This window comes from Pinus tabuliformis, chromosome X (genome assembly GCF_031772625.1).
Source record: "Pinus tabuliformis cultivar Carrire ecotype Pingquan chromosome X, CPIR1, whole genome shotgun sequence".
Taxonomy (NCBI): domain Eukaryota; kingdom Viridiplantae; phylum Streptophyta; class Pinopsida; order Pinales; family Pinaceae; genus Pinus; species Pinus tabuliformis.
Window position 1 is genome coordinate 1,252,757,592 of NC_142308.1, and position 22,393 is coordinate 1,252,779,984.

A 22,393-nucleotide genomic window follows, 5' to 3' on the forward strand; every position below is an offset into this window, starting at 1 on the left:
AAATAATAAATGACATATTCTCAAATTTTTAAAAGAAAATCCGTACTTTGTGAGTCTGCAAGTCAAATTTGTTCATTTCAGTGCTGAAGAAAGAGGTATGGCAAATCATTGCGTGAAGGTGGGGTCCAGATGGAAAAGTTTTATTAGGTAGAGAGAAGAACACATGGAAAATTTAATTGATTAAAAGGGTGAAAATAACGTGTTTTTATTGGTATTAATGAATAATGTTGGGATACTTCAAACTAGTAAAGAAAACACCTATCGATATAATTAAATTAAAATATTATATGTAACATTTATTGTTTGGCTACTTCAAACTAGCAAAGAAAACACCTATCGATATAATTAAATTAAAATATTATATGTAACCTTTGTTGAAGAAATAATAATCATATATTATTATAGGTAATAATTTATAGAAATAATAATTCTAATTTATTTTAGATGTTTTAGTTATTTATTTTAATTAAACCAATGTTTTGTTATAGTTTTATTATTCTATGTTTTGGATTTATGTTGTCTTTAGTATTAATAATCATTATTAATGTGTCTTTCAAATATATTAATTACATAATTACTATCTTTAAATTAATTTATATTATAAATGGAATAACTTTTTAATTTAAAAATAGATTTAAATAATTTTTTATAATATAAATTTTAAAAAACTATATTTTAATTAATGAGGACTTATGAGTAAAACAATTTTATTAAAAAAAATAATAATAAAACATCCACAATATTTTTTTATAGTGGTATTTATATATTTGTATTTTTATTTTATATATTTTTAGATTTTATTTATTTTTTAGTTAAACATGTTTTAGCATTTACGATAAGGTCTAGAGTATGTTTTAAACTATTTTTGTTTGGCTAAGAGTTTGTCTTTTTTGGATACAAGGAAACAGAGTAAGGCCCATAACCGAGAGACACCTGATATGAATGAAAGTTTGTCATCATTCCAAGAGGCATCTTAAGTCTACCCCTTAGGAGGCTTGATTTTCCTTAAGTAACAATGATGAGTCACCTTACATTAACGAATAACAAAAAAATGATTATCCTCACTACTATTTTGACAATTAAATTATATTAAATATGAATGAAAGTTTGCCATCGTTCCAAGAGGCGTCTTAAGTCTACCCCTTAGGAGACTTGATTTTCCTTAAGTAACAGTGATGAGTCACCTTACATTAACGAATAACAACAAAAAATGATCATCCTCACTACTATTTTAACAATTAAATTATGCTAAATTTTCTTTACTATTAAAAAAACAACAAACATCCCATATATATTGATACCTTTTTAACATAAGAGCAACCACATAATATCTTCTCGTTTTAAAAAATGAGAATGTAATTAGGCCGATAGGCCTTCCTTTGAAAGGGACTTTCGTCATCCCTTTATTCCTCGTACTGACACGTGGAGAGTTCTGCAATCGCGTTATGTGCTGACACGTGGAGAGTTCTGCAATCGCGTTTTGACTGTTTGTTTGTATTCTTTTCCGAGCGCGTGCACCCGTTTCTTCTGCCAGCAACCGCCCTTTCCTTTCGCCCGCCATAAATCTAGCCATATCTTTGACAGTTGTTCCCTTTCATGCATTCCTCATTGCAGTTGAGAGCACAAAAGCCCACTTGGGAAACTGGATCATCGTTTTCCCTAAAAAATAAAGCTGTGCAGAAACAAGAGCGTTTGCCTAAATCTGACCCGTTGGGCGTAAAGCTAGACATGAATGATGATTTGGAGGGTCTGATAGATGAAGAAAGCCTTCTTTCTGAAGAGGATTCGAAAATATCTTCATTGCCGTCTGGTTAGTAACAGGGGCTGGTGGCTGTTAATGTTGGTTTGCAGTTTATCCATTGGAAAGGAATATATATGATAGAATCCTCTTTAATAACGTTACAAACTTGATCAGCTTGGTCACTTTTCCCATCTATTCTTTCAATCCATATTTTGTAATTTGTTTTGTTGTGCAGCCAATGACTATGAAGTTAGTACGAAAAGAAAAGCCTGCAAAAATTGTACCTGTGGCCGAGCTGAGTTGGAAGATAAACAGACGAAGTTGGGCCTGACTGTAGAACAGTTGAATAACCCACAATCTGCGTGTGGAAATGTATGCTGGTTCTTTTTAATCTTTTGCTCTTATTTCATTTCTTTCTCGGGAAGAAGTATTTGCAAATTGCCATCCCTATTTTGTGGAGAAAGGTTGCCAATTTATATAACCTTTTCACCAATTGTTCTGTATAAAAGAACAGAATGATGCGTTGATATCTGTTAAACTTTTGATTGAACAAATTTCCTTTAGGTCTCTCTCTTAATATACACAGCTGTGTTTTTTAATCAAAACTTGAGTTTCCATCTCCATCTTTGAAGGAGAATCTTGGCTGCTGGGATCTGCAGCGTATACTATATTACAGTTACCCTATTTTATATTCCAAACTGTGAACAAGGTCACATAATGTAGGAATCAAAATGTAATATAATATTTGCTCATTTTTCTGATATAATGGATGTCTTGATTTTGTTAGTGTGGACTCGGGGATGCATTCAGGTGTAGTAGTTGCCCCTACAAAGGACTTATCTCCTTTCAAACTTGGGGAAATCTTAAAAGGTATATATACCACATACATATTGTTTTCCATCTATTGCGCCTTCTATTTTTAACAAGTTTGTTCTGACATATCAATTCCTCCATTTGACTAAAATGCTTTTACAAAAATTGCAGGGTATCTCTTCCTGGCACACTCTTGACTGTTGATATGTGAGCAAAGTAGTGCTTTGAAGAGTTAACAATTAGTCATAAACCCTCAATCATTTCGTGCCATCCAAGTGATGGGTTGCTTACCTTTAAGCATTTCTAATGTAATTTCCCTTCAACCATTGAGTGCTTAAATTAAGCAAAATGGTGCAGCCTTATTTCTAGGTATAAATTATAATATAGTGTATGAGAATCACAACTATTGCTGGCGTTATTAGGACTGTTAGTGTTACCTATCTACTTTTGTATCTGTTATATATGACATATGAAATGATGAATCTGGCCAGGGAAGGAATGTTTATAGCATCCCAACATTGCTTCCTTGAAGGAAATGAGTAAAGTACTTAATATTTGTTTATCAAATTTAGGATAAGTTTGATTTGCTTGGCCAACTCTTTTCTTATGCTGATTTTTCAATTACAACAGTCACGTAAGGGCTATTGTATTAACTATACGCACGATTTGTTAAGAAGTAATCGACCTAATTGAAGACATTCCCAACCATTCATTTGGGCAAATCTTTCATGACCATTCATTTGGGGAAAGCTCTCAAAAGGATGATAAATTGGTTTCCAGATCGGTTTTCTTTTGCCTTCCATTTGGTTGAAGTTGAATAGAATTACAAATTGACTCTCCCTGCCCTAAATGTGAGTTGTATCCCATGATATCTTTCTTGCAGAGACACCTTTAAGGACTGTAGCTTTTACAAATGAAGTTAGATCGGATTTGTTCTTTTGATCGGTTTATTTTCCATTTCTAGCAAGAGAATACATCTTATATTACTTTGCAAAATAAGTAGATTACATCATGTGTCATGAGGGAGGACCTGGAGACTGCTTCATTTTGCCTCTTCCCCAGCATGGGTGTTAACACCCTTGTTCAGTGTATAGGGTCATTTTACCCTTATGGGATGCACACAGGCAAATGCGCCATCAATTGCAGGAACAGCTCGCACAATATGGCACCACAATAAACACTCACTGGTGTTGTCGATGCCATGGCCCATCATGCATATATGATTAGCTGCTCATGCTCAATCACATCTCTACATAATAGAATGCTTTTATTGTACATATGTTTAAAATCCAACAAATACTTTCATTGTATATATGTTTAGTTATATCTTTCCAAACAAATCTCCATGTCTAGAGTGACTTGTCCCTGTCGACTTCAGGGTCTTCAGATTATTACGGAAGTTGAGCATTTTAGCTCTGGACCAAACTCTGTTGTTTTGTTCTCGTTTTGTTAAGATCTATTTATGCAAATCATGGAATTACAGTGTTTAAATTTCTCTTCATAGTTTACAGTGATTATATTCTCCACAGAGTTTTGTATGACTGTGAATGTAATCAGTAAATTGGTTGGGCGTTCTCTTTTCCTTGTAGTATACATATATGAATTTTGGTATTTTATGGCTAAACATTTGGTTTGAAATAGTTCTGCAACCATCTCTTGCATGTTCGGTCCTCCGAAAGTCGACAAGGTTCTAGAGATTTCTGTAGCTGTCCACCGCAAGGGGTTAACAACGAACCCCCATGACGGAATGGATTGGGATCACCAGTTCCGAAAGAATGGCAATCGCGACCTTTGACACATGGATGGATTCTCTTTTAAGTAGAACAATCCGTTACTCAGAAAATTGGCAACGAAGCTGGATAAACTTCACCATATAAATCTGCTCTCAGTTTGCATAAGATTTCAGTTTTAATCGCATTCTATTTTATTGTTGGAAAGCCCCTGTATAAATGGCGGCCATCTTGTATTTGGGTTGCATTTTGTCTATTCACACCCTTTTTCTGGTTACCTTCTTCACAGGATTTTTTATTGGTAGGATGCATATAATGATGGTTTTAGTTCTGGATTTATTGGTATGAGGATTGGCATGTTCATCTCCAAATTCTATGCCACATCAACATTGTGAACCTCTTCCAGAAAGAGTTGACATCTCTCAAGTTAGATCTGATAGTGAGCATCGAAACTGCCACCACATTGTTCCACCTTCTCACATCAATCATAAGGCTTTTGAAATGAATAGGTTGCTTTACAACTTGAAGTTATTCAATGAATAGAACATGAAATGGTGATTTAGTTCACATTACCAAGATTTGATGTTATTTTTAGACATCAGACCATCAAAATGATCACCAGTTACAATTTCAGACATAGAGGAGCATGTAAACTTGGTTATTTCGTTGACATGGCCCAAACTCAGGAGCTGCCCCAAGGCTCAATGACTGAAAACCCTTCGCAAGGCTGTAGAAGTTTGTGATAGATGCAGAAGAAGAGAGCATGTCTTTTTTTTCCATTCCTGTGGTTGGCAAGGGTGGATCAGGCAAAACTCTGCTTCTAATCAGACTCTTCGACAACCAAAAGGTGTAGGACCACCGAAACATGGTTGAATCAAAGATTCTAGAGAAACAAGTTTACCCTGTTATGATGTATGGGGAGAAGGTGCCAAATTGATGGAGGAATTGGGTCTACTCCAACTTCAAAGTTATTGTGACTTCAGGTCTCACATAACATTGTTGGTTGAATCAAAGATTCTAGAGAAACAAGTTTGCCCTGTCCTTAGATGATGTGTTATTAGATGATGTAGGGGGAGAAGGTGCCAAGTTTGCCCTGTTCTTAGATGATGTATGATGTATGGGGAGAAGGTGCCAAATTGATGGAGGAATTCGGTCTACTCCAACTTCAAAGTTATTGTGACTTCAGGTATCACATAACACTGTTAGTTGTGAGGTTCCCACAATAATAATGGGGGATATGATGAAATATTAGAATTGACAGTTGTAATCTGCTTAGCAATTTGCTATTCAAGTTGCTTCATATTGTGAGGCTTAGTGGTCAACAATAATACTGGGCGATATGATAATAATGCGGATATGATGAAATATTAGAGTAATAATGGGGATATGATGAAATATTAGAATTCACAGTTTGAATTTGCTATTTAAATTTCATTGTTAATTGTTGTGGTTCTGCGGCCGGTTCACAGTGATAATGAGGATATTATGAAATACTGGGCGATATGATAATAATGGGGATATGATGAAATATTAGAATTCACAGTTTGAATTTGCTATTTAAATTTCATTGTTAATTGTGTGGTTCAGCGGCCGGTTCACAGTGATAATGAGGATATGATGAAATATTAGAATACGTAGTTGTAATTTGCTATTCAAGTTTCTTCACATTATGGAATATAAATATTAAAAAGGTTCACGGTTCTGATTTACTATTCATTTATTTATTCTTCCTTTCTATATGTTTTTACGAAGATATGTTAATGGAGTCTTCCTTTGTGTTCTTCCCTTAGAGTTTCTATATTCTTCCTTTCTATTTGTTTTTAGGAAGATATGTTTTCTTTTGGGTTCATGAGTTGCAGACATGAAATATCTTTGGGTATTGTTAAACAGTAGTACCTGTTGCCCTTTGTTTAGAGTTGGAGTGGCTTTGCTTGGGGCATAAAAGCCAACTCCACTTTGGTACCATTTCTTTTGCCATTTTAGGAGATATTGGAAGAAAATTAACATATATTCATGGACTGAAAAGTAAAATATATTTCTCATTTTATCATCTGAGATATCGATCACCTTAGGAATCCAGATTATGCACCATTTCTAAATTTCTGTCTTTAGTGAAATCTTTTGACTTAACTATGTTGTAGTCTAAATGTGCTATGAAATGGTCCTTTTCCGGCTGCTTAAAGTAGCAAGAAGGGAAACCAGTATTTTTATCCCAAAATCCAGCAAGAATCGTTTTGGTTTTGATGGAATTGCACATATCAGATGTTAATTTTTACAATCTGTTTGCAGTAGAAGTGTTAAAGGGTGCCAAATCGATTTCTGTTTTAAAACTAACAATTTTATTGATTCAAACTTGCAATTTTGACAAAGATTGACTGGCTCGATTTGGCTGATGGCAAACTGGAAAAGGATAAAAACATAGTGTTTAGCCTTCTTCCTTTGATATTCCCCTCAAAACCACTTTTGTGCAGAACAACAATAGAGAATGACAAATGTTACCTTTGTTTTGTTTAAGTTAGTCGATTGTGAAGTGCATTTCCATGTCTGGGTTTTCGTTCTACAACTAATGCTTTTGCATGGTAACTTTGGAAGATTCTCAGTTTAGGTGAAAACATAAAAGTCAGAGCCAATATTGGTATATGGAATAGTTACCTTTGTACAGGATGATATTTTTTCTTAATTTAAGAGACTAATTGTTATGAATATCTGTCATATCTATTTTCCCTGATGAGAGTTCACAGGAAATGTTGGAAAAGTTTCAAAATTCTACAGATTATACTAAAAAAGATATACGATATCTGTTAGTACTGTTTCAAGAAACGTTTGCCTTGAAAGCAATAGTGGTAATATGATTCCCACAAGATGTCAGTCATGCAACTACCTTGATGTTCTATTGAATGTGGAAGAAGGAGCATTTTCAAAAGGGAAATGATCATCATGATCAAACCTGGACCACCATGTTTGACAAATTTTGAGCTTCGCTGTTTAGTCTTTCAGTGAACACAATTGATTAAGAAGCTTGCTTGACTGAAAAGCGTGACATATATTGGACCTAGTCGTGAATAAGGGGTTTTGTATCTCAAAATCGAGTTCCAAACTCTTTTTCCTTCTGTCTTCAATAACAGTAGTGGCATCTGCCTAAACTACATGCAATGGCTTCTGTAATTGAAGTTGCTACCGGTAATCAACAGTCCCACATGCATTACTCTTCCTTTCCTCTAAATGTTACTGAAATGGCATCCTTGGCCTTGTTCATGTCCCAACAGATGTAGTTTATAGAGGTCTTATCTTCATCCATCATTCACAATATTTGACCAATGGCTTTAAAACGTTATTATACCTTCACTAGCCGCCCTGCATTGAAAATCATTTAAATGATACAAAAAAGTGGAAGGGATGTTGCTGTCATATCGTCTAACAGTTGTATGGAGAATGGTCATATGATATTTCTTCTTATCAACATCAATGTCCATGTTCACAAAAGCACATACAGCAAATCATAGCTGTAGGTTATGATTTGCAGTGTCTGAATGATATACTACTCCATAATCAAAGAGAAGATCCACAAGGAGAGGTGGTTAAGGCATCATGGCTTCAACTAGACACAATGTTGTGAAAATTCAAAGACGATATGGACCCATAGATTGAGAATTATTTTTGTAGTTGACATAAGAAAATTTCGACATCAAAATATGGATCAGTTTACTGGAGTCTTTGTAAGGCCACTGGAAGTTTGCAGCTGAAGATAACAAGGAACATTCTCTAATGAAACTAAGCTTCCACACTCCAAACTCCAATACCATGTTTGCTGAGGACATTGCTATGTGTGGTTATGTGGAGATTCAACTAAATAAAAATGTACAAGAAGGATTGCTGACGAAAAATTCCCTAATACTTCTGTAAGGAATGCGAGTGCAAGTTTTGGGGGCATCAAACTATTTTGGGTGTCTGTGAGTGTGCAGATTTGGGTAAATGTGGAAGACTAAAGCGTTGTTGTAGTATAGCATTTTGGGCTTCCTGCATTGATAATCTAACGAGCCAGTTTTTATTTTGTCTGGAATCTATAGTTCAATTTGATTTCTTGGTCACCTGGATCATTGATAGGGAAGAAACCAATGGTAAGCAAGCATTCTGGTTCTTGCCTTTTTATTTAGCTGAAAGTTAATTTATTCCGACATAATTTATCGTTTCTGGTTTTCGAGCTTGTTTATGTGATGGGCATGTGTGCACACACCCATCAATGCCTTATTAGATGAGATATACATACAAACCCAAACACATCTAATATGTAAATACCCATTCTTTAAACTGAAACCAGTGTGTTTCAATACAAGAAATGAGGAAATAGGAGGACCTTGTTATGACAATTTATCACACGTTTTCTGATGCAGTTATAGAATCCAAGGATGGGACCATTTCTGCAGCATCGACATATACAGGTTATCATGAAGGTCAGATTTTGCTAGGTTATCCTTGATAACAATATTTTATGCTACTTTTCAATGGACTTGTTCTATTTGGGATCATGAAGATCGGTGCAGAAATCTGCATATAATTTGCAGAGTGATGTTCTTTTACGGATTTTTAGACAAACTTTTGTTTTCCAAATATGAGTTCTGCGATTTGAAATCTAATCCACAATAGAAAAAAGTGAGTGCATTGATGCTCCCGTGAACCATGCTAGAGACTAGCCAACTGCTCTTTGTTCCATGGAAAACAAGGTTCAGGTGCCAAAGAAACAGAGCAGGGGAAGCAATGGTTAAATGGCAATCCTTATCTGATAAAGTTTAAAATAAAAATTCTGGAACATGCAAAGGAAGCAATTTTTAGGCATAGAGTAGGAGGAGAGGTAATTCTCTTATTTGTATCTTGCCTCAACCATTTAATGAAGTTACTAGGGTTCTTGAAATGTGTGCTTATGTGGAGATTCAACTAAATAAAAATGTTCAAGAAGGATTGCTGACGAAAAATTCCCTTCAGAAAAAAGGAACGTCTGCCTTGCAATTTCGAGATGCAGGATTGCAAATTCACATTTTTGGAGTTGATTGGGTTTATCTCTTATGTTTTTGTTATGTTTTTTTTTGGGATTTTGGAATCACCTGAGTGGGCTTTTTGTCCATTATTTCGCTCTCTTTAAATAGACTTCTATGAACCCTTTCTCATCCAATTGCACAAGACTATTTTTTGGTTCATCTATAGAAATGAGTTTCAAAATTTTAATAATTCTAATTTCTATAATTAAATAAATTATTTTTATTAAATGAATTTTATGAAAAGCATCTTACAATTAGTTAATGTTTTAGTTATAGTGTGAACCACCAATGTAAGTGATTTGTTTTAATATTTGTAAATGTAATTCGCCGCTTTTCAATTACCATGTAAAACACTGTAATTTACTTTCTATTTGTTCTTTTAATATCATATTTGGTGGTACACGCTGATCATCGTGGATAGTACCTTCGTTACTACAGAGTTTTGTATATGCTTGCCTATTTGAGCTTTATATATGCTTGCCTATCTATAGAGGTTTCCTCCTTTTAATAATCCTATCGGCCTCTCTTTGTACCTTTTGGGACAATTGCTAGTATAAATCAAACCATTTTTATAATCTGTCTTATAAAAATAGATAATATGTGGTAGGAGAAAGCACTCTCATTTTTATAAATGGTTTTTATTATTATTATTTATTATTTTTGTTTTATAAATTATTATTTTTAATGTTATTTTTTATTAGTTACTATAAATAAAGAATAAATATCAATTTGAATTTATATATATATATTTATTGGTTGGTGGATTGTATATATATATATTTATTGGTTGGTGGATTGTGTGATTAATATGAGTTAATATCAAAAAATCATAAGAGGATCTCATTTCACGGGTCATATCAAGTTTTAATATGGTTGAATTTCTTATACCTACTTTCTCAACACTTTATCTCCCATTATTTTAGGTCTAATGGGTATTTGTTTAGATTATTAATATTATTTATTATTTTTATATGTTTTCGCTATAATTTTTTAGTCTTAGTAAGCAAGTTTCATTACCTAATTTTTGTTCAAATTTTATAATTAATTTCTACTTTTCCAAAAATCAAAGTGGTGCCAATATTTCCACTAAGAGATAAATGATACAAATATGAGGCCATGTGTGGGGGTTCAAAGTGTTGGTTGTGGTTCAAGTTTTCATGTGTGCTTAAGGTGTTATTTGTGGCCTTAGCCAATGTGTGTTCAAGGTAATGTTCATGACTTTAGTCAATGTGTGCTCGAGGTGTTGTTCATGGCCTTAGCCCTTTTGTGTTCAAGGTGTTGTTTGTTGGTTAGAGATGTCAATATCACTAGGAACTTTTTGGTAGGAGGTATGTACCTTAGGGTCATGCAAACACTATAGGTATCTATTTTTTACCCTTTTTTCAATGTGCACAAATCTATTGTAGATGAAACTATATACACATATAAAATTGACTATGCAGATTAGTTTAATTGTAACTTTTATTAATATAACTAATGATAAAATATATATGTATTTATAGTTTTTTACTTTAATTTAGCTATATTTAAACTAAGTGATAGACACTAGCTTACAATATAACACTTATTTATATATATTTGAATAAGATACTTTAAATTTTTATGGAGATCATAAAATATTCATTTAATTTACAAAAATACTATAATTAATGGAAAAAAGAAGAAGAAGAAGAAGAAGAAGTTATGGTGGCTTCTGCCTTGGTCTTCAGCGGGTTTTCATCACTGTATCCTAGATCCTTCCACTTCCTCCATTTTCCATTATTCCTTCCCTGGTCCTAGAAGTCTTTTACCAAAACCATAACTTTTCTATCTATGTCACTTTTGAGAGCTGCAAGTTCATCCCTATAAAGGTTGGGTTCTTGTTGCCAGTTGTCCTCCCAAAATCAAGCAAGGTCCCCTGCTCGAATTTCCCAAAAACAATGTTGCTGAACAATACTTTTATTATCCCAGGCAAGGTTCCAAATATGGGAGCCCCTGATTTGCCCTGACATTCTAATGTGATCCTTCTCCTGCCAGTACTTGGCATACTTTTGTTTCCAAAGCTTAGCCCAGGGGGCATTCGGTTCCTTAATCCATCTCCACCAAAGCTTGGCTCCCAAAACTCTGCTGAGGGTCTCAGGATCATGAAGCCCCAATCCACCATGGCTCTTGGGCTTGCAGAGCTTGTCCCAGGCTACTAAATCCCATTGTTTTTACTTTTCTATGGAGACTTTTAGTATATGGAAAACTGTATATTTTGCTTTGACTGATCTTGAGACGGGCGCTGTTTTCCTCAATATGAGGAGGCTCATGGTTTCGGATCAGGGGTACTACTTTTTCTTAGTTTTGGACAGGAAGAGCAGTCTCTTCTTGTAAAACTCTATGATTTTCAAATCATACAGCAAACTGAATGCTTCGGCATATATTATGTAACTTTTTATTCTAATTATAAAAACTCGTTATAATCGTAAAAAATAATATACACCTAAAATAAAATGTACTCATTTTTATGATATGATATAAATAAAAAAATATACCTAATTAAAAAATAAAAAGTAAAAATATCAAAAGTTATATTATATATCTATGTACTTCCATCTATATATGATTCCACTAGCTATTTAAAAGAACATGTTTGCCATGACTTTTGTCTCGTTTAATAGTCATGTATGTTGTATTTGCACTTTTAGTCTCATTTAATAGTTCTATAGGTTGTAATTGTATTTTTATTTTGATGTTGTATGTAGAGGGTTAAATTTAATGGGTATTTGATCATATTTTTTAATTTAACTGTTAAATATTTAATTAATTTTTACTTTCTTTTATTATTATTAATGATTATTTATTTTTTCAAACCATTAATTTAATAAATGATTTAAAAATTTCATGTATTCATATATATATATATAATAATGTAAAAATTAAATTATAGAAAATAAAATAAATTAGAGATTTTCTTGGCTGAGATTTCAAGATAAATATGGTACTCTACAACATCTACAATACTAAGACTTTAAGATGAGACTTCAAACTAAGCAAAGACTCATCCATAGTGGATCTTTTGTCATTTTTGTCTTCAATCGCAACATGTGATCCTACATTGTACGCACTTAAATATAAAGCATAAATATTGAAACATGAAGATTAAAGGTTGAGACTTAGAAGATAAGTTCATGCCGATGAGCCATTGGCATTCTATATAAAAATAATAACTAATTTTTATTATTTATGTAGGTGAAATAGTTGTTTTTTTGTTTGATTTTGAGAGTTTCATGTAGTCTTTTTAGTGTTGGCATATAGTTTTAGTTTTCATAAAATGAATCTTTATTAATTTGATTAGAAAACAAATGTATTTTGTGGTTGGATATGGAAACCTCAAATATGTGGTTACTAAGGCTATGATGCTTTCAATACAGTCACACTTGAATCAAACCACAAATGAGTTTGTGTTTTTTAGGTGTTAGCATTTTCTATTCTTCTTCATTGTCAGAAGATCATGAATTTCTTCAAAATCCATGCCTATACATTATTATTACTTGAAATGTTAGAATCTTTCCAAATTCTTACTTAAAAGTGGCTTTAATCTTGTATTATTATTTGTAAGTTCCTCCGTAAGTCCAACTCATCAAATTGAAAGCTAAGATTGATTGTTCCTCTTTAAAATACACTAAAGTTAATGTGTTTGACCAAGCTACTTGAGAACTTCTCAAGAATGGCTTAGCGTAATTTGTAAAACCTTTGAAATTACATAAATAGTGACTATATATAATTGCACAAAATCGTTGGCTAGTTTGACATAAGGAATGAACATGGTTAAGTATGTTTGATCTCTTTAAAATATAAAGCATATAAATTTATCATTTTGCTTACTTGAAGCTTATCTTATTTTCAAGCTACAACTAAAAAAATTGCTAATAAAAAACTTATATTAACAAAAAAAAAGTTTTTACATGCAGAATAAAAAATTGACAAAAACAAATAATACATGATATTTAAATAATGGGTAAAAATAAAATTAATAAGATATTTTAAAAGAAAACTCATTAAAAATTACTTGATAAATAGGAATGCTTATCAAATTTATACCCTATTACCATATATGGATTGTGAAAATAAAGTAACCAAATTAAATATACTTATATATTTTTATTCATGATAATTATCAAACATTATGTATTTATAATTAATATTAATTAAAACTTTATTTTTATTTTTTCAAGCCATTAAATATTTACTAATTTAATCAATAAATACTAATTAAAATTAAAATTTAAATATTTAATTAATTAAAAATATATTGAGTTTATTTATTAGATAATATATTTTATTAAAATGTTTGGATGTGATTATGTAGTGTTAATAAGAAAATAAATATTGTCAAAACTAAAATTAATATTCATGAGCTTCATAGTGAAACATGGAGTTGGCGAATTCCCAAAAATTCATGGGATAAAGGAATGTCTCACTTATGCAATTCTAAGAAAGTTGAAGATGAAAAACACTCTATTATATTTTCCATATTATACTTATTTGATTTGATTTTCAAAATATTTGTAACACTACCAACCTTCTTGACCTTTTAACTCAACAAAGCTATGGTGATATGAGAATGCTTCTCTCACTTCTTTTTTGAGGATAGAAATAAAATGTTAAAAAATTCTAATCAATATCTTATTTTCTTAAGATTCTAATCAATATCTTATTTTCTTAAGATTCGAGGGACCATATAAATCGTAATGGATGTTAATCATCATCATCATACAAGTTCAATCTTATCTTGAAATTATAATCATATATTCATATATATTGATAAAAAATATTTTATTTTATTTTTCATTAAAAATCATTTAATACTTGAAAATAAAAATAATTTATTTTAAATGCTGTGAATAATATATATAATTTATTTTATGGTATTTAAATTTTTATATTTGATTATTTTTCAATTCAGTGACATAAAAGATGCGTTGAAAAACAGAGGGGAATCGACTTTGGTTATTTAAATTTTATAAACTAAATATGAGCGCATCTCAATCCAAAGACATTATGACGAGAAAATTTGACATTATATAGGAAGTGAAATATTAAATGCGTTTTTTTTTCGCATATAACTTATTTATGGAATATTTGATTGTGTATTAACGATTTAATTTATTATTTGAATATATATGATATATTTAAATGTAATTATATATATATATATATATATATTGTGTTTTGGAATTTCTTTTGTAATATAAATATTTGTTTATTCATGAGGTGTAGATTAATTGGTTTGTGTAGGGTTTATCTTTCACCAAGTCATAAGGTTAAATCTTATGGGAGGGGTTGAGGATGGAAGCCACTTTTAGTGGAATTAAACTATCCCAAGCGGCATCCAAACTCGATCGAGCTTCACAAAATCTTAGTGATAGTGTCCCATTTGTTGGCAGATTGTTCTTCCATCCAACATTGGGTCTGACCCCGGTCTAGACTCAACCTAGATTATATATATATGGACAGATATTGTTCACAACAAACTATAATTTTAATATATTGTGACTTTTGTATTAATAGAAATGTAATTAATTAATGATTTTTTTGTAAGCTCGGGATTATATTGCATAATATACATAGGTGTCCTAATCAAATTTGGTTTGCCAAAATGGAAACCAGGTGAAGAATTATGATAAGGGATGAAGCTAAAATGTATTAAAAAAATCCATAGCAGAATTGGGTATGGCCATGCTCTCTGAGTATAATGTTGCAAAATGAGGCTACGAGAGCCACAATGTCCAAGATAAAAGGATTAAGATGCAAGAAAAACTAAAAACTAGATAAAACTTCTAAGCTTACAACTAGTGGCATGTCGCCACGTGGACATCATGTGCACTAGCCCATGGGAGCGAGAGGCTCTAGACTCTCAAGAGGAGGATGTGCTCTACACGGGAGTAGAGCCTCTTCTAATCACTACAGTCGCTCATCCATAATATGGTGCAATAATTGGAGCTCCTTCATCCTAAGAAGGAGCTCATATCTAGTTTAACTTTGATCGAACATGCCCTTCTCGAGAAAACTCGTCATGTGCCTGTATAGATTAACCATGCGTAAGTACTAGTTTCTTCTTCCTCTAGGAGTGCCCGAAATTGGTACCCAATTTCTAATCTCTTCCAAGACTTCAAAGTCTAGTAGGTCTTGTCACTCATCAACCAATTCGTGCTCTATGTTAGATAAGTCCCCCTACCCTACTAAGGGAATGTGTCCTTAGAATATTTTTGTTGATTCTTGAGATTAAGTGGTGGCATAGGAGTGACCTGCCTACCCATGACCCCTCGCCTCTGTTCTAGTGAGCTCATTCCTTAGGTATCACTAAGAAGTGAAGAAAAATGTTTTAAAGATAAGAACCATGGAAAGGGAAGAAGACAAAGGCAAGGAGAATGGAGGCCTACGTTGGAGAGCAAGAAGAGAGCAATGAGAGTTGTGAAAAGGGAAATAAAAAAATGAAATAGCTATACCAACTGAAAGGACCAAAGCTAGGTCACCAACCAAAAGTCCCCACAACACCAAAGATAACTAGAGACTTATGGAAAGGAGAGAACAAATAGAACCCAAGAAATAAACTTAAACATTGTTAATTGACAGTGTAAGGAGAATAATTGTTTTACTGGGTCCCCTTTGTGGTGAGGCCATTTGATAAATTGAGAAGAGGAAATTGACCAAAGGATACATGCAGAGTCCTTGGAGATCAAGAGATTAGGCTAAAAGTGCTTGGTCCTTCAACTCAATGTATGACTAGACTATCTTTCATAATGTTATTCAAATCTATCGTAGAAGCAAGACAAGAGAGCTTGTGAATAACCATATTCCTACATAGATCACGAACATTCCCAATCCCCCGCCCAAAATATTTCCATAATGAACAACCATATTCAGACTGGACTGCGCAGAATAAATACCTTGGAGCGAGTGATGGCTCGAGAGCAAAAAGTATGTGGGGAAATTTAGTATAGGAACCATGCGCTCCACCACCTTGCTCCTTGACGTGCTTAAACATTACACATCAATGATTGAATCCTTCATGGCATCTCGGGTAGAATACCTCCTTCAGTTGGCCCTTCAATGAGCTGAAGATCCACGCTAGTGCAGTTTCGCTTAGCCGTTATCACCCGGATAAATACCAATTACTAAATTGAACACACAATAAGTGTTTTAATAATAAAATGTAGAGGAAATATACCATTACTCAAATACTTTAGCCTAGTGCATAGATATTATAAAACTAAAATAAGTTTAGAAAATGAAGTTCATGGCTTTTTCTTAAAGTTATAATTAAATAATTTTATGACTACATATTGAATTTAAATTTATTATAATTTACATTTTAATAATTATTAAGAAGTAAATACAACGTTATTTTTTTTTTCAATGGAAATCCATATATATATATATAATAAAATTATCTAGTAATTTAATATAAAGTTTGAAAAGAAGATCATGTTATGCCATTCTTTCTTCTTTTTATTGAAAAATTAAGAAGAGCGAAGTTACCAATCTTTCTCATTCATATTCTTTCTGATATAATTTATAAAAATATGTTTTTAGAAATTATATATATATATATATATATATATATTTTGTATAATTATCAAAAAAACCATTTACATTGATGTTTCTATGGTGTAATTTTTTAAAGAATCAATTTACATAAGTAGTTTTATTAGTAGAATTTTATTTGGAGAATTAGGGCCTGGAACTTTTAGGGGCCACTTTGAGGCCCTAAATGATATATTTTGGGGGTAAGACTTTCTTGCTTCAACATTGGATCCCTTAATGTTATTCTACACTCAAAGGATTTTCCAATGGTGTAAGAATTATGTCAATTAAATTTCGTATGTGAAATTTATTCATCCTATAAGTTATCCTATCATGATTGATCATTGTAATTTGTGAGGATTCCATGTCATCCTACATTATTCATGGAAGGAGGATAGCCACGTGGAGACTATGAAGAAGCCTCTAGAAGGGTTAAAGTTGTTAGTCTAGTTGAGAGTTTAAGGAGTGAAAGTTAACCTCTAGTTGGTTATCAGGTTGTGTTGTAACCAGACTACTAGGAAGAAAAGAGGTTTTATTCTATTGAAGTGTATTTTGTTCCATATTAGATGGAGTACCTGACAATGGATAGGGAGAGAGTAGAACAAAGGGTGTTTGTATTTTGTAGTGGCCCATGGACCATAGGTCTTAAGTAACTCCATAGAGAGTGCATTTTCCTTTATATTTGTATTATTAACAAAGTTACCAAATTAACAAGAATTATATCAAGTTCTTGATTTTTTAGAGGTTGGAAAAATTCATGATTTTTATGTTGATTTTGAAAATTATTGATGTAGCATGACCATTTTTTAAAGCATATTTTTGACACTTTAAACTTTCTTATGTATTAAGTATGAACGTCTTTTTTTAAATGTTGGTCATTTTCATGTTGATTTTGAAAAGTGTTGATGTAGCATCAAGCCCCTTTTTTGGGCTTATTTTTGTCACTTTAAATCTTTTTATGTATTAAGTATGGACAATTTTTTTTAAATGTTGGCTATTTTCATGCTGATTTTGAAAAGCATTGATGCAAAATCAACCTTTTTTGGGGGGGAGTGGGAGGAAGGGGGAAGGAGAGGAGGACACATTTTTGACACTTTAAGAATGCACATTTGTTTTTAAATGTTGGTTATTTAACTATTTTTCAAGTCGTCATCTTCTTCTCTTTCTTCTTTGTGAGATGTTTATTTTTTAAGGGTTTTTCAAGTTTGTGTTTTTTGTTTTTCTTTGCGATGTTTTATTGTAATGAAATATTCAATTTTTTTGCAAAGTTTTTCTTTCCAAAGAAATTGGTAGGAATTTGTATTAAAAAAATATGGTTACTAGGCCAAAACCTTTACATATTTCAATCTTCTTTGGAGGTTTGAAATTAAGTGTGCAAGCTCAATCCAAACCCTTAAGCGAGTTCCCCATGACACAAAAATTTTAGCCTCTTTCCAACTAAAAATTCTTCAAAAAACTCCAAATATACAGATACATTTACATTCCATTATTCACTACTTTTGTTTTGACTGAGTCTGACTTCTTGTTTTCCTCAGCAAAATTTCTTTTCCTTTCTTCTCAACTTGAGTCCAATGCGTGTTTTCTTCTATTTTCGATGAATCATTTTTCAATAAGTGAAATTTGGATTCTTCTTCAGTTTCCTAATCTTCCCAAAAAAAATCATTTCCAGCAAGAATCCTTGTGGATTTAGGAGAGGATCTGTTTTCCACAAGGGTTTGTTGCTTTTACACATTCATTGAGTTCAAAGGATCATCATTGGCATCTATTTTTTCCTGCTTCATTTTCAATTGTCGTTGATGCAATTTATTTATTTGTATCTTCTTCCTTCTTGTCTTCTATTTCTTTCTTATCCCAAATATTTTCCTCTTTGAATAGCGTATAGTGATCACCCTGAGCACCTTCCCACCATTTGGGCCTTTGGGTTTTTTTTCAGTCTTTGCTATTCTATAAAATCTTGGGGGAGTTTTTAATTGCATGCCTTGTTTCATAGCATGCTCTACACCAAAATTAAATATTAGCATAATGGATGCAAACATAGTTTGGGGCCATCAGATTAATCTCCACGAGAAAACCCTTGTTGAAGCCCATCTCCACACATATGTTGGCATAAGTAGTCTTGAAAACTTTTGTAGTTTTAGGACAACAACAATAAAACTTTCTCAACACATTCCTAATAGAGGATAGCAATGAAAGAATCCAAAAATGCAAGGGAAAGTTAAGAAGCCTTTCCCAAACTGGAACCATAGAGATTGATGTCATTATCAGATCAAAGGTGGGTGTCCAAGGTCGCATGAAGAGGCAGACACAACCTCAAAACCACAACCCAACTTCACAAATGGGCTTCTTGTCCTTTATATTATTAAAAAATACAACGAAAACCCCCGAGCCATAGGGAAAATATTTGGTTCATTCATCAAAAGGGGCTTCCATGTCTTGAAGATCCATTTGTGCAGATCCACTAGGTGTGACTAGAACCCATTAAACCTACAAACCAAAGCTTACTCTGAAAATATTTTTTTAGAACTAAAAGTGTTATCATCCATAGTAACATTGAGGGAAGGAACTTCTTGAACCACCAAAAAACTAGAACCAAATTTTAGTATGGAACTGTATAAGACTGAATAAGAGCTTGCTTGACCGACAAGCATACCTACAAAAGAAATTTCCATCTTCACCAAATCATTGGGATTAGCCATTAAATGAGTTGTAGAAGAAATCTACAAAATACTCATGCAGACTAAGCATAGAATGTTTGACTAGGGAGAAACCCTAGCTGTCACAAGGGTTTCTAGAGCTCTATCCCTCATTTTTTGCAAAGTTTTAAACAAATAATAAAATTAATAATTTGAAGTTAGGATTTTTTATATATTTATGTATTGTTCACTAATATTTCAATACACATAAAATAATTGTCACTAAAAAAATAATAATTTTGAACACGACAAAAAAAACATATTTTGTATATAAATATAATTAAAAAAACACACATTTTGAAATCTTTTCACTAAAAATTACATGTCAAATAAATGATATTTGGAGAAAAATTGAAAGTTGAAAAAATAACAAATTTTATGATTTTTTTTTTTATGAATTTTCTATTCAAAGATGATAATATTTGAAGTTTTTTTCCAAAAATAATGATTCATATAAAAATTTCAGTAAAAACCAAAAAATATTGTTTACAAAAATTTATTAAAAATAAACATAACAAAAAAAACTAAAAAAAAAAAAACAATTTAAAAAAAAATAATTTAAAACAATAATTTGGAAAAAAAAAACATTAAATAAAAAGTTAAAACATACTAGTTAATAATTATTAGAAAAATGGAACATGAAAATTATAAAATAAATAAAATAAAATAACAATTATCAACTATAAAAAATAAAATAAAACAAATTGTTTCAAAAATAGAAAATAATATAATAAAAATTAAAACGTTATTATAAATATAACCAAAAAAAAACAATAGAAAGCAAATTAGCAAAAAAAACAAACCAAACAAATTTGTAAAAAATCGAAATATTAATAAATTTGTAAAAATTATTTAAAAATAAAAAATTATATATAGGGAGAGAAAAATATTATGAAAAAGAAAAAAAAAAGGAATTGGCCAGTCTTTGACAGTTGTTCCCTTTCATGCATTCCTCATTGCAGTGGAGAGCACAAAAGCCCACTTGGGAAACTGGATCATCGTTTTCCCTAAAAAATAAAGCTGTGCAGAAACAAGAGCGTTTGCCTAAATCTGACCCGTTGGGCGTAAAGCTAGACATGAATGATGATTTGGAGGATCTGATAGATGAAGAAAGCCTTCTTTCTGAAGAGGATTCGAAAAGATCTTCATTGCCCTCTGGTTAGTAACAGGGGCTGGTGGCTGTTAATGTTGGTTTGCAGTTTATCCATTGGAAAGGAATATATATGATAGAATCCTCTTTAATAACGTTACAAACTTGATCAGCTTGGTCACTTTTCCCATCTATTCTTTCAATCCATATTTTGTAATTTGTTTTGTTGTGCAGCCAATGACTATGAAGTTAGTACGAAAAGAAAAGCCTGCAAAAATTGTACCTGTGGCCGAGCTGAGTTGGAAGAGAAACAGACGAAGTTGGGCCTGACTGCAGAACAGTTGAATAACCCACAATCTGCGTGTGGAAATGTATGCTGGTTCTTTTTAATCTTTTGCTCTTATTTCATTTCTTTCTCGGGAAGAAGTATTTGCAAATTGCCATCCCTATTTTGTGGAGAAAGGTTGCCAATTTATTTAACCTTTTCACCATTATGGTATTTCTAGTTTGTTCTTTTAGTTACTGTTTACGAGTATAATTGTTATGTATAAAAGAACAGAATGCTGCGTTGATATCTGTCAAACTTCCTTTATGTCTCTCTTAATATACACAGCTGTGTTTTTTAATGAAAACTTGAGTTTCCATCTCCATTTTTGAAGGAGAATCTTGGCTGCTGGGATCTGCAGCGTATACTATATTACAGTTACCCTATTTTATATTCCAAACTGTGAACAAGGTCACATACTGTAGGAATCAAAATGTAATATAATATTTGCTCATTTTTCTGATATAATGGGTGTCTTGATTTTGTTAGTGTGGACTCGGGGATGCATTCAGGTGCAGTAGTTGTCCCTACAAAGGACTTATCTCCTTTCAAACTTGGGGAAAACTTAAAAGGTATATATACCACATACATATTGTTTTCCATCTATTGCGCCTTCTATTTTTAACAAGTTTGTTCTGACATATCAATTCCTCCATTTGACTAAAATGCTTTTACAAAAATTGCAGGTATCTCTTCCTGGCACACTCTTGACTGTTGATATGTGAGCAAAGTAGTGCTTTGAAGAGTTAACAATTAGTCATAAACCCTCAATCATTCCGTGCCATCCAAGTGATGGGTTGCTTACCTTTAAGCATTTCTAATGTAATTTCCGTTCAACCGTTGAGTGCTTAAATTAAGCAATGGTGCAGCCTTATTTCTAGGTATAAATTATAATATAGTGTATGACAATCACAACTATTGCTGGCGTTATTAGGACTGTTAGTGTTACCTATCTACTTTTGTATCTGTTATATATGACATGAAATGATGAATCTGGCCAGGCAAGGAATGTTTATAGCATCCCAACATTGCTTCCTTGAAGGAAATGAGTAAAGTACTTAATATTTGTTGGATAAGTTTGATTTGCTTGGCCAGCTCTTTTCTTATGCTGTTTTTTCAATTACAACAGTCAGTAAGGGCTATTGTATTAACTATACGCACGATTTGTTAAGAAGTAATCGACCTAATTGAAGACATTCCCAACCATTCATTTGGGCAAATCTTTCATGACCATTCATTTGGGGAAAGCTCTCAAAAGGATGATAAATTGGTTTCCAGATCGGTTTTCTTTTGCCTTCCATTTGGTTGAAGTTGAATAGAATCACAAATTGACTCTCCCTGCCCTAAATGTGAATTGTATCCCATGATATCTTTCTTGCAGAGACACCTTTAAGGACTGTAGCTTTTACAAATGAAG

The 22,393-nt window shown here is 32.3% G+C and overlaps 2 protein-coding genes across 2 annotated transcripts; both read left to right on the forward strand.

Annotated features, from left to right (window-relative positions):
- The first annotated feature begins 1,487 nt into the window (after positions 1-1,487).
- Positions 1,488-4,349, forward strand: LOC149144535 (anamorsin homolog 1-like). Its single transcript, XM_089452186.1, has 4 exons — positions 1,488-1,810; positions 1,977-2,113; positions 2,529-2,611; positions 4,196-4,349. Exons 1-4 carry the CDS (start codon positions 1,597-1,599, stop codon positions 4,347-4,349), a joined length of 588 nt encoding a protein of 195 aa, XP_089308312.1. The 5' UTR covers positions 1,488-1,596.
- Positions 4,350-4,503: 154 nt separating this feature from the next.
- On the forward strand, positions 4,504-21,948 carry LOC149144536 (anamorsin homolog 1-like). Its single transcript, XM_089452187.1, has 5 exons — positions 4,504-4,626; positions 20,524-20,719; positions 20,886-21,022; positions 21,466-21,548; positions 21,663-21,948. The coding sequence occupies exons 1-5, from the start codon at positions 4,504-4,506 to the stop codon at positions 21,685-21,687; spliced, it is 564 nt and encodes a 187-aa protein (XP_089308313.1). The 3' UTR covers positions 21,688-21,948.
- The last annotated feature ends 445 nt before the right edge of the window (positions 21,949-22,393 follow it).

Coding starts and splice junctions, on each gene's coding strand:
- LOC149144535 (XM_089452186.1), top strand. CDS start 1,597: ATGCATTCCTCATTGCAGTTGAGAGCACAAAAGCCCACTTGGGAAACT. Junction 2,114..2,528: donor CACAATCTGCGTGTGGAAAT/GTATGCTGGTTC, acceptor TGATTTTGTTAG/TGTGGACTCGGGGATGCATT. Junction 2,612..4,195: donor ACTTGGGGAAATCTTAAAAG/GTATATATACCA, acceptor GGTTTGAAATAG/TTCTGCAACCATCTCTTGCA.
- LOC149144536 (XM_089452187.1), top strand. CDS start 4,504: ATGGCGGCCATCTTGTATTTGGGTTGCATTTTGTCTATTCACACCCTT. Junction 20,720..20,885: donor AAGATCTTCATTGCCCTCTG/GTTAGTAACAGG, acceptor TTTGTTGTGCAG/CCAATGACTATGAAGTTAGT. Junction 21,023..21,465: donor CACAATCTGCGTGTGGAAAT/GTATGCTGGTTC, acceptor TGATTTTGTTAG/TGTGGACTCGGGGATGCATT.